This window comes from Mesitornis unicolor, unplaced genomic scaffold (assembly GCF_000695765.1).
Source record: "Mesitornis unicolor isolate BGI_N332 unplaced genomic scaffold, ASM69576v1 scaffold3534, whole genome shotgun sequence".
Lineage (NCBI taxonomy): Eukaryota > Metazoa > Chordata > Aves > Mesitornithiformes > Mesitornithidae > Mesitornis > Mesitornis unicolor.
In genome coordinates this window covers 3,281-15,878 of record NW_010182048.1, presented here as the reverse complement: position 1 = coordinate 15,878, position 12,598 = coordinate 3,281, and the positions used below count along the sequence as shown (strand labels likewise).

Below are 12,598 nucleotides of genomic sequence, written 5' to 3'. Positions count from 1 at the left end.
ATAATAAAATTTTCATCAGCTTCCAAGTAATAGAACATGGTGGTGGACTGCTAAGGACATTGCTTTGTTTTAGCTTAGCAGAAGTTGACTAAATCGACCAATCAAAAGTTAATTAAATCTCTCTTTTGGCTCAAGCAGAATCGCAGGTGGAGTTCAGCTCAAGCACGTGAGTTTGGATATCTTCACAATACTGTAGCACTACTTGTTTTGCACTCTGACGTCTCCTCGCAAAGAAATGTTGGTAAGAATTGCACTCTTACACTTGATGGCTTTGCATTTCAGTTACTTTGGCAGTGACTTAATATCTGTGAGGAGAACTACAGTTGTTTTGAATTTAAGGCAGTAATGATTAGCACTTGTTTGACTATTTTGCTGTAAATGTACTGTGAGGCTGTGACAAATACAGTATTAGAAGCACTCAGGGGAGTGGTGGGAAATCTTGGTATTAACATTATTATGCCTAAAAGGTCTTTCCTCGTGATTAAATCAAGCTGTATCATTGTTGGCTGGGACAGATTTGCAGCCTAACAGGCTGTATTTTGCTTAAAATTGTTATGCCTTTTGCTAATCTGAAGGGCAGTATTTAGAGCTACTGAGTAACAAGCAGTGGAATACTCTCCTAGATATTTCATACAAGAGACAGAGATATTCAGTGAGGGGTAATGGGTACAAGTTACTCCTGAGGAGATTCTGTTTATACACATGAGGAGAACTTCACTATGAAAACAGTCACTGGACTAATCTCCCCAGGGCAGTGGTGAACTCCCCAGCATTGGACACTTTTAAGATTTGGCTGGATAGGGTGCTGGGCCATCTTGTCTAGACCATGCTTTTGCCAAGAAGGGTTGGACCAGGTGATTCTTGAGGTCCCTTCCAACCTGGTATTATGTGATTCTATGAAATAAAGATGAAAAAGGAATGGGTTGAGATCTTAGAGTGTCCTGAAGAAGTGTCTTCAAGGTGTGTAGAACAATCTGATTTTTATTAGTGGATTGTTTTTGTATTTGCTATTATAGCTCCTGGTCTCTTTAAGCAGCGTCCACCTCTAAGCATCACCACTTCAGGTCCACTTTTGACGCTCCATGAAGAAGTTGAAGCCTTGTTGTTCCTGTCTGAGGGAAAACCTTACTTGATGGAGGTATCCGTTCTAAATTCTGCCCTGCTTGAACCTAAAAGCTCGTCTGATGTTACTTCTTTGAAGTATCCTTACATGAAAAGCACTGAATATTAAAAAGTAGCCAGCTGGGGAGCATGTTATTTTCAGTGTAAACTGGAAGGCACCTTTGGTGTCTTCCAGACATCACCTTATTTTCCAGTCTATCTCTAACTTAGCGGTCTGGTTAGAGAGTTAATGAAGTTAGCAAAGGCAGCTGAACACATTTTGCGTATGTCACTGTATGTCAGCTGCAGGGGCTGACTTGAATTGCTCTGAATTAATGGTTCATGCTTGACTGGTTGGAGGTGGGCAACAGGAGCTGCATGGAGCACTCTGAGGGCAGGGAGTTCAGCTCACTGGGCCGTGCTGGGAGAAAAAACGACATCCTGGAAAAGACTTAACATTCTATAATAAACTTGATCCGTCTCTTAGAAATAATTGTATGGCTGTGTCTGAAATTGTTTGCATCTTTCCATTAGGTGATGTATGCATTACGAGAGCTAACTGGATCTCTGTCGGTTCTCATCGAGATGGTGGTGTACTGCTGCTTTTGTAACGAGCACTTTTCCTTTACTGTACTACATTTCATCAAGGTATGGAGATGATGAGGATAAGGTTTTTGCATAAGTGTTTCTTCTAGGCTGTGGTCATTCTGTGTCTTGTGGGTTATAGTGGCGCTGGGATCTGCGGAACAATCAGTGCAGCTTATTGTATTTGAGGGGTGGGAGTTGTGGGTTTGGTGGTTTTTTTTAAGCTTTTACTGCTTAAAACAGCAAATTTTCAAAAAATCTGTAATGCTGTCTTGTAATCCTTTGCATCGTCAACAGATTTTACTATTTAATTAACTTTTTATTTCTTACATGCAGACTCAGCTGGAAACGGCTCCACCTCATGAACTGAAAAATATTTTCCAGTTGCTCCATGAGATACTGGTACGTGAAGGGTAAAGACTTGCATAGGATAGATTTTGTATCGGTGCATAATGAAAACAGTCAGAGCTGTACTGGTAATTTCAGCATCCTCCTATCTTTCAATCCTTCAGTTTGGAGTTCCAATTACTTTTAAATTGCTGTCTTGATAATCTGGTGCTATCTGTAACTTCACAAGTCTTACTTGTTTTTCATGTTGAGGTGGTTAAAACAATGTCATAGAATAGATACAGATACCACACACAGCGTACTTAGATTGATCTTTTTCTTTCCTAACAGGTTATTGAAGACCCATTACAAGTAGAGCGCATCAAATTTGCCTTTGAAACTGAAAATGGATTAATAGGCAAGTAAGCCAGTGGGTGAACACTCCTGTCTCCTACTGATCCTCTGTGTCGATGATGGTTCATATCACCTCTTAGTTTCCAATCCTAAACTGTTTTACCTCTCAGGGAAAACAACTCTATGCTATTTGATTTAGCCACCACTACTCTGCAAAAAGCTCTTAAGAAAATCTAAAATAAGCATTAGAATATTATAGTAATGGCAAACTGGAAAGGACTTTAACTGGGAAAAATTAATTATCTCCAACAACAGCAGTCGGTGAACTCAGAGAAGAGTGGTATCTATAAAGTGACATTAACAGTAATTAACAGTAATTTGCCAGGGACTTCCAATGTGTATTAAGTATGTGAATCACAGAATCGCTCGGTTGGAAAAGCCCTCTGAGATCATCACGTCCAACCGTTCCTGTCTACCCCCTAAACCATATCCCTAAGTACCTCGTCTACCTGCTCTTTAAACACATCCAGGGATGGTGACTCCACCACCTCCCTGGGCAGCCTGTGCCAGCTTCTGACGACCCTCTCAGTAAAGAACTTCCTCCTTATCTCTAACCTGAACCTCCCTTGGCACAGCTTGGTGCCGTTTCCCCTTGTTCTATCCCCCATCACCTGGGAGAAGAGACCAGCACCCACCTCTCTACAACCTCCCTTTATTAAGGAACCTTCACCAAGAGGCTGGCAAGAGAGAGAACTTTTTGGAAGTAAAAAGTGAATCCAGGTGTATACATAATGGTGGGGGGGAGGTACCTTGCATTAACATAACAGAGTAGCTCTAGGAATCCTATAATCTTAAATTCATTTTTTATCTCCTACGTATCTCAGGAAATTGCTGATCTTTTTGTTTCGTTAGCATCCTAATTACTATAAAAAGAAACTGGTTCAGCGTGGAAGGGTGCTAATACTACTTAATGCAGGATAGCCCCGTGATCTGACAGGTGGCTCACATTTGTTGCTGCTCATACAAGGTGGTGTCTCTCCATTTGATACAGAAACTTTACTGAAGTAAAGTTACTAAAGCATTCAAAGACAATAGAAAATAGAAGTTATGAGAGCTTACTTCACATGAATCAGGAGAAAATGCTCTGTGTGCAACAGAAATAAGGGGTAGCCACGTGGTGCTCAAACAGGACTTCTGATCAGTTAGTGCAGCTTGGGCATCACTTTCATAGCTGTTTGGATGAGGAGCTGCTTCAGATTGTGGCTTTCACCTTAAGTCATTTTGGATTCTGTTTTAGTGAGAAGGAGTATTTTACTTTGTTTTTTACTCCTCGCATACTTCAGTGCTCTTCAGATCAGTAGTTTCCATGTGTGGCTGATAGAAGAGAGGAGAATATGCAGCACTGTAAGAGAATAGCTAAGTGTTTGTTTTATTTCTGGGTAAATTGGTCCCAGTTGGACCAATTCTATTCTGTAACTTGGGCTATACATGACCTTTTTTTCCTCTTCAGAGGAGAGGAAAATTGCTCAATTGGATTTTATGTTCAAGGCTTTTTGTGTAATGTTATGAAATCATACATATTTTTTACAAGCATCTGTGAGTTTGGGGAGTGAAAGTGTTCGTTTTACCTTGGAGTTTCCTTGCAACACCACTGAACAACATCCAGTCTCACTGCATGTGGACCATGACCTATCTGTCACCTTGGCTGGTTTTGCTCCAAGAAAAGGAATTGGCAAAAAACAGTTTTCTGTGGCCCTCAAGAGGGTGCTTGTGCATAATTTGCAGTACAGCAGTGCTGTAATTTTAATAATCTGCTGTGCTTTCACAGTAAAAAAAACTGGTGATTTGCAGTTCCCTTGCAATTGTTTGCCTACTCTAGAGGCTTTACTACAGTGTTCTTTGCTGACTTCTATAGACAGAGCAGCTTTTGAGTAACAAATCTGATTGTGGCAGCTCCATGGAAATCTTTATGCTTCTCCTCAGTTAAAGAATTTCATTAAAAGACGTGGATATTCATGGTATAGAAAACTTCCTGATAGCAATGGCCTTGGGTCTTGCCCAGGTTTCCCATAGAAGAGTTTCATGGGTGTTAAATTTTGCTATGCTTGTTTGTGTGAAGAAGCTTTAAATGTTCTTCTAGCATTGCAAGTTTTGATTCAGGTGGAAGCTGGTGGCCTGGTCCATGTATGGGAGGTCTTTTCCTTCAGGTGGATGTAACCGTAGTGATTATCTAGCATAGACTGGATTATAGGGGAAGAATCACTGCATTAGGAGAGGACTGTTTAAAATTCAGGTACCACATTTGAAAGAATTACTGCATTTTCACTTTGATCTATTTTGAATCCAATAGAGTTGTGGAAGTACTCAAAACTGCCAGAAATAAAGCAGTGTGTTTAACACACATACTCATGCTAACATCTGTAGAAATAACTTCTACCACCTAAGTTACAATTTTAGCTTCATCTTTATGTTTTCAGGCTGCCTGCTACAAACGTATCTGAGTTGTGGTTTTTAATCCATGTGTTTCTCCCCACAGCCTTGATGCACCACAGCAACCATGTGGACAGCAGCCGTTGTTACCAGTGTGTCAAATTCCTTGTTACTTTGGCTCAGAAGTGAGTAATGTGGGTTTCAGAGTTTAATTTCCTCCCCAGCCTTAGGTCCCTCTGTCTCTGTTAAGGTTGCTGCTCTTTCTACTTTTGATCAGCTTTATCTTCTGTTACTGTCATATAAGCGGTGCTCAGAGGTCTTGACAGTACATCTGTCAGGATGAAGTGAAATCTTTACTGATGAGTACCTGAGATTGATTTCTCACATAACAGTTGATGATTTCTGTATATAAAGGCAAAGGTCAGCTACATTCTGTAGAGCAGGAGCCTAGGATATTAAGACCAAGATAAACATAAGGAAACTGTCCCAGTTTGTTTTTTAAATGTTATGATTCCTAAATTCTTGTTTGAAACTTGGCATATGTCCTGATAAATCATAGTTCTGAAATAGGTGAATCTGTGTAGTAGACTACCTTGTGTAAACTTCACTAGGCATTACTGCTCGTGTTAATTCAGTTAATACAAGGGCTGTCAGTTTAGGTCAGTTTGCAATGCTAGCAGTGTATACCGAGGGCAGCAGCACAAAGAAGGAGAAGTCTTTCATGGGTTTGTTGTTCTGGGGTTTTTTTTTTGGTTTGCCAGAATGCTTTGTTTGTGACTCATGAATACCATTTCAATTTCCAAGGTGCCCTACTGCAAAAGATTATTTCAAGGAGAATTCCCACCACTGGAGTTGGGCTGTGCAGTGGCTACAGAAAAAGGTAGTTTGGCTGTAACTTTGTGGAAAGACTGCCACTTTGTTTGCAGTGAGAATTGTGAAATCTCCATCCTCTCTGTGGCTCTCTGAGATGACTCTTAAGAAAAAAAATACAAGCTGCTTCATTTTTTACAAAGAAAGTTTGGATGCAGATAAATCTGATGCATGCAAGCACTTGAGTAGGCCCCCGCATGTTTCAGGTGTAGATGTGTGTACAGCAAGTAAAACCAGGAGTGAATGGTCATGATGATTGTCATTTTTTGCCACGTGGGAAGCTTTTGTTGCCGCTGTATTGATGTTAGAAGGTTTCACTTTTCTAAAACAGCAATTTTCCGTTGCCTGCATGTTGATGCAAGGGAATGCACGATCGAGTGGATTCCTTGCAGAGTATCTGCAGCTTTGCACAAAACACAGCTGGTGACACATACAGCTTTTTCTTCCCACATACATATTGTTTGTTCTTCCCTCTAAATGTAACGTAGGCTGGCCAACACATCATTAACAAATACTCAAGGATACTTTAGAAACTTGAAGCTCAGCAGCATTGGCCCAGGTTTGCCTACAGTCACTGCCGGCACTGCACGTACAACACGATGGTATCCCAGGTTCAGGCTGGCTTTCTATCCTCGCAGCTGCTGCCAGGCAGATGTCAGATGCATGAACTGGTACTGTACTAGATACTGGAGACAGAATTAGCGGGATGCTTGCAGTGCAGCTGGTACCACTTGTTGCCACTCTTCTCATGAAACACAGTGAGCTGACAGGTCTGGATAGTCCTGCTGTACCCATTTTTCATTTGTACTGGCTCATGTAAACCCTGAATCCACTGCTCTTCAGCTGACATCCAGTAACTTGCACAAAGCAGTTACCAAATTAAGGGAGCTGGTTGTCAGTTTTCAGCTGAGGAGCAATAATCTCTCTGACTGTTCTGGCTGCATTAAAAGATGCACGCTTGTCTGTGCCCCAGATCTCCAGCCCATTGCCAAAGGATTCAGGAAGCTTGTTCCAGACTTGATAGTTCATCTACCATCACAAGTGGATGAGGCTTCACACATGTAAAACTTGCATGGCAATTTTATGGCTTTCTTGGCTTTTTATGCAGATGTCTGAACATTACTGGGCTCCACAGAGTAATGTATCCAATGAAACATCAACTGCAAAAACCTTCCAGCGCACTATTTCAGCACAGGTATGTGTCACAGTCTTGGGACATGATGTTAATCTTGTACTATTTTATTCTTTGTTTTTGAGTTAGTGTCTTCAAGTTTGGCAACATTAGCATATTCCAGTGCACTAAAAGCCATCCTTCCTTTAGAAGCCCAGCTCCTGGGGTTTTTCCTAAAAAAAAAAAACCTAACCCTTAAAAAACATTAGTCAATACCTCACAATTACCTGTGGTGACTCAGCCATCTCACTACAGCAGCTATATTGTTTCAGAACCAACTTTAAAAAAAACTAATAATGATTATGAGATGAAGGTATCACCATGGCCTCTGACACTCTCTTGAACTGTTTCCAACTCAGGACACGCTGGCCTATGCCACAGCCTTGCTGAATGAGAAAGATCAGTCTGGAAGCAGTAACGGGTCAGAAAGTAGTCCAGCCAACGAGAATGGAGAGAGACACCTGCAACAGGTAACAATAGAAGAAGGGCATGTTTGTCTTCTGTTGCGTTGCTCTGTTAGCCTGTTCCTGGGGCTCGGGTCACTGAATGTAGATGCAGTAATTGTGCGCTTTCCAAACATAACGTGCTGTGTCCTTTCTCTCCCCATCCCTTGTGTGTGTTGAAAGGGCTCAGAGTCTCCTATGATGATCAGTGAGCCTAAAAGTGACCTTGATGATGTTGACCCATAGAGGATACCTACGGACACAAGAACAGATCAACTCAAACATTTAATGCCTGGTACCTACTGAAACTGGAGTCCTGTTGCTTATGCTGTTAGAAGAGTCTGGAAGAGAAGTGGCTTTATGGGATTGGAGGCAATACTGGAGGAGGTTGTTTCCCTGCAAGCTAAAAGCATTCTTTAGCCATGAAGGCTTCAGATCAATCAATGCTCTAGAAAACTGCATCTTTACCTGCAGTAGCTTATGACAGTCCAGACACACTGAAAACAGTTTGTCAAGAAGATTTTATCAAATACACAAAAGCTAGTGGTTGAATTTTTATGTGAACATTAAATGAGTGAATGTAAAACTGTTGCTTTTCTGTGATGCTGCAAAAAAAAAAAATTCTTTTGGTTTTTATACAGGAAAAAAAAAACAAACAAACCAGACTGCCCTTATGTATGGAGGGCAAATTTTTAATCTTTCTGATAATATTGAATAGAAATATTCAAATTTCTGTAAAGATGTGTGATGACTTACATTTCACTGTAAAATATTAGTTAAAGAATGGGTTTACATAAGGACTTCTGTATTTAATATGTCTCCTTGCTGATTTGTAAAGCTCTTTATGAGAAGGATTTGTGAGATTGCTCTGTAAGGAGAGTGATCCCTTACAGAACAGTTTGATCGAGGAGCGCTGGAATGGGTTGTCTTTTCTGGTACCCTTCCTCAAACCACAGACAATTGGGAAGGGCAATAAAAGAGAAGCTTTGTTCTCCGGATATGCAAGTGTTCATTATTAAAGGGTGTTGGTGGATATTAAAAGAAAAAAAAAAAGTTAATGAGTAGTTTAAAAGAAAAAAAAAAAAAGCACTTTAAGATGGAATTCTGTTGCAGTTTTACTCATTAAATTTTTTTAACCTTTGGAGACATATTGAATAAAATGTAGTCTCAAACATGTGATTTGCAATCACTCGCTTATGCTTTGAAATTACTGAGAAAGTTGGTATTGGTTGTATATGATGAATAATTCCTTGAGTGAGTTGGAGACACTGTTGTGCAGATTTTATAGCCATTTTAACATGGGGAAAGAATGATTTGGCTTTGTCTATTCACTTGACCAGGCAACGTTTAAAATATCACAGCTCTTTCGGTTTGCTCACAGACAACTGGAAGCCCAGTTGGGAGCACAGTTTTGTTTTCCGTGTCAAGTGCAGTTCAGTGATTTCTGGCTCTGGATACTAGCTTCTCTTGTGCCAACTAACTCTTCATCTCTTGTGCGTTTTATGTTTGTCACATTTTCTGCACTGCTTTTTGCCTTTATTTATGGATTCTGCCTTACTTTAAAAAAAAAAATAAACATGCACAGAAATGGGGGGCATCTTAAGGAGTGCCTGGGTACCTCCAAGAATAGATCAATTTGCCAAGTTAAAGGCACAACCAGCCAAAAAGTGCCTTTTTTTTTTCTTTTTACATGCTGTTGCCGAAACCAGAAGCAGCAGACAGCTTTTCACTGTTGTGCACTAATACTAAAATTAACCAGTCATTTCACTGTTGGAAGTAAAACACCGGATTACAGCTGTACAGCTTTATAACTTATTGCGGGTTAAGAGAGCCATTGTCGTGAATCGCGTGTGCAAAGAAGTAAGGGTGGCATTGTAGTGAATCTCTCACTTTCTTTTTCCAAACAGTGTCTTCGTAGACACATGGCAGAGTTAGCATTTTATAAATGTTTCTGATGATGCGCTGGGACATTTTAAATGTGACGTTTGAAATTAATTTTGAGTAAGTAATTTCTTACAGATAGCCCTTCTTCCTTCCCCATCCCTAGTACTTTGGTAATGGATCATAAATCATCACGGGAAGCCAGTACACAGCGGTGATGGTGATGGAAGAAGCTGGTAATGTTCCTACGGGTTGACACCACTTGTCACTTCAGGTTCCTGTTATTTCCTATGGAAACAAAGTCCTCGATTTACCGCAGGCCCAGAGAAGCTTTGATAAGAGAATTGCATCAGGATGGCTCATCACCACTGTATACTTGAAACCAATACAAACTTTTTCATGGTTCTGCTCACGCTTGTACAAAGTCAATGGTTATGATTTGCAATAAGATGATACTTGGTCAATTATTTTTGTTTCCAGCTGCTGTCATTCAAACCTGCTGAAGATTATTTTTTGGAAAATAGAGTTCAACAAAACTAGTTTTTGTGTAAATTGTGAAGCATTTCTATGTTGTAATTTTTACTGCCAATCTTTTTGGATGAAAATGTTTTTATACAGCTTACACAATGTTCGGTGAGGAGCAGCCACAGCCTGCCTGTGAGCATTTGGGGAGATATTATCCGATTAATACGTAGACATTTGGCACTGGAAAAATAGGCAGTCTTGATGAACAGTCTTGGGATTCCTGGTCAATGGAATAAAGTTATTCCTTTCACAGAAAACCAGTGTAATCTTTAGATTGCGCATACGCTGCTATGCTGTTGTCTTTACGATCCTCTTATCTTGAAACTTCTTAGGCCGGTCCTGCAGATAGCAAGCTCTGAGAGGTTGCCCTGCTTGCCACTTTGGCTCCTGTCCAGAGTAAATCAGAGCGGCTGAATGGCCCTTGGAGCTGTGCTGCTGTATATCCCCGTGTTCTGGCGCTGTCAGATTTGTATCTGTGTGTGGTTTCTTCTCCTGACCTTCTTAGCCGGCTGATTTACCCTGGCTACGCCTGCAGACATGGATTAGATCGGCTTTTGTCTGTCAGAGAGCAAGATCTGCAGGCGATCTGGACTTGAATTAATGCTGCCTTTTCTCCTGGTGCAGAGAGCCAAACGCGCCGCTGTGCCAGGGTGCAGGCATTCCCCTGCTCACCTGTCTGCTGCCTTCCTGAGTGCAACTGGGAGCCATGGCCAGGGCTGCCGTCCTAGCTCTGCCCTCCTGACAGGTGCCTTTGTCCTCCCTTCAAAGAACAAAGATTTTGTGTGTTTCCAGCATGACCCAGCCTGTGCTTTCCACTGGCACTGCCAGTCCTGGGAGCATGGGCTGGGTGTTGCAAACAGGGTGCTGACAGGACTGGCCACAGCGTACCTGGGATCAACGCTGCTTTCTCCTCAATGAGAGAGGCTTTTCTGCCCACCCACATACAAGATACTAAGCAAGGGCTAATCTTTTAATATTGTTTCCTTCCACCAGGCTTATGCATGCTTGAACTGAGCTGTGAAAGCTGTGTTTGGCTAACTGTGCATAGAGCGTGCTCACACCTTCTGCTGGGAGCCAGCAGGTAAGCAGGCACCAGGATCTTCTCTCACAGGGAAGTCAGCAGAGGTGAAATCTGAGGCATATTTTGAGATGTCACAGACCAGTAAGTCTGCTGAAAAATTACTAGCTGTGTCAAAGCTGTTGAGGTGCTCTTAGGCTAACATCTCTGCTTGTCTTGCCTCCTTTGTGCCAAATTCAGATTATAGCTGATGAAATGAGGGTCTGTAATTATATACATGCTATGTAATTACATGTTTAAATTAGGGGTAGGCTTCTGCCATCTTTAGGTAACAAGTTAGAAGTAGTTTAAACCTTTCAGTGATGTTTCCTGCAGGGTCTCTGTCTTCTCTTGCCAATTAAAGCTGGAGCAGTGGATCTGTAAGGGGCTTTTTCATGGGGGAAAACACCTGACCCAGAATTGCTGAAGTCTGGCGGGTTAACCTGGTGCTTGTGGTGTCAAGCTTTATTTTTTCATCTGTCCTCAGGTAACACAAATTATGTATTATAGTAGCAGGAGGCTGCTAATCGCCCCCAGAAAAGGGAGACTGGTACTTCTCAGAGGCTTCAATGTTTATGAGTGTAGCCTAGTGGTAGTGGCAACAACAGCAAAGGGCACAAGGGCACATTCCCCAAAGCTGGTTTTTTTTCCTGTGACTGGAAGCTCTTACCCTACCCCAGTGTTTTAAAACAAACAACTTCTGTTCCTGCGTGTGCATGGGACAACACGACTCAGCCGCTGCTCTGTGCCCGTCCCGCAGCTCGGGCCAGCTGTGGGCGAGGGGAGGGTGCCCGTGCTGTCCTCCAGGGTCACCTCCTGCCACAGGCAGGGGCAGAGCCCAAGGGGGTGGCCTGTGGCCAGCTCACTAACGAAGCAAAGCTCATCCTGGGGAGCAGCATCCCTGCCAGCTGGGTGCCAGCTCCTCCTTTCAGCACGGCTCCCTGTAGGGACGTAGATGAATGTACATGAAGCCAAACAATGGATCGTATCTACTGGGCGCTGGTCTATCAATTTTATTTTAAAAAGACATTTATAAAATGTTTATTTATAAAATTCCAAATAAATATTTAAGGTACAAATGTAAAAACCAAGGTACTATGAAAGCTTTTTCTTCTTTTTTTTTTTTTTTTTCTTAAAAAGGAATTGCAGTCGGTTCAATGTGTCCTGGGAAGACCTGAAAGGGAAACTGTTAAAGCAACACATAACACCAGCAGATCATTAACTGACTTAGCAGCAAAAAAAAACCACTAACAAAGCAGTCGCTGACTCTGTAGCAATGCAGATTAAAATCTAATTAAACAAGCAGACTGTTTAAACTAGAGCCCTTGCACTTGATGAAAAAGTAAAGAAGTCTCCTAGGTATACGAGCAGGCAATTAAAGAACTGCCCCAAAATGGCTAAACTATGATTTTTCCAGGTGCTGAGCAGCATTAGCAGACATCTAATGAGCAACTAACCGGGAAGGAAAGGAGCAGCCCTCACCACAGAAGGGTTTTTTGTTTGCTTTAGAAGGTGATAGTTTCACTATGTGCTAGGTGACAACACAAAGAGCCTGGACACAGCCCATACAGTCAGGGGGTTTATAGAAAGACGCAGTGCATGGCAGGGCAAGGATGCCAGCAGGGCTCCAGCTGCATGGAGAGCTCTTCCAGAGGCTGTGTGTGAGAGGGTGGTGAGCTTGTACCCCAAAATCACGGCAGCCCAAGCCTGGAGGTTGTCAGCAGCCGCGTGTCCGAGCCTCAGAAAGGTACCGAGCTGGGGATGCAGGGGTCCAGCAAGGCCCCATCCCTGCTCCTCCAGGCACACCAGACCAGGCCAGCCGTGTCTCCAGCGCAGCCCGTCCCTACTGCCGGC

At 42.2% G+C, this 12,598-nt stretch overlaps 2 protein-coding genes across 2 annotated transcripts in view; one reads left to right on the top strand and one right to left on the bottom strand.

Moving 5' to 3' along the window:
- The window catches only part of USP24 (ubiquitin specific peptidase 24), a 52,196-nt gene extending 43,881 nt beyond the window's left edge, over nt 1–8,315 (top strand). The window contains exons 57-66 of the mRNA XM_010183642.1: nt 139–241; nt 1,017–1,138; nt 1,636–1,749; nt 2,023–2,088; nt 2,365–2,431; nt 4,904–4,982; nt 5,602–5,677; nt 6,776–6,862; nt 7,198–7,308; nt 7,465–8,315. Of these exons, the coding sequence (XP_010181944.1) occupies nt 139–241; nt 1,017–1,138; nt 1,636–1,749; nt 2,023–2,088; nt 2,365–2,431; nt 4,904–4,982; nt 5,602–5,677; nt 6,776–6,862; nt 7,198–7,308; nt 7,465–7,527 (888 nt within the window). The 3' untranslated portion in view covers nt 7,528–8,315. The remainder of the gene's footprint in view (nt 1–138; nt 242–1,016; nt 1,139–1,635; nt 1,750–2,022; nt 2,089–2,364; nt 2,432–4,903; nt 4,983–5,601; nt 5,678–6,775; nt 6,863–7,197; nt 7,309–7,464) is intronic.
- Nucleotides 8,316–11,267: 2,952 nt separating this feature from the next.
- Nucleotides 11,268–12,598, bottom strand: part of PCSK9 (proprotein convertase subtilisin/kexin type 9) — a gene marked incomplete at its 5' end in the record, with an annotated part of 4,607 nt that continues 3,276 nt past the window's right edge. Inside the window, 1 exon segment of the mRNA XM_010183643.1 lies at nt 11,268–11,330. Within this exon segment, the coding sequence (XP_010181945.1) occupies nt 11,268–11,330 (63 nt within the window).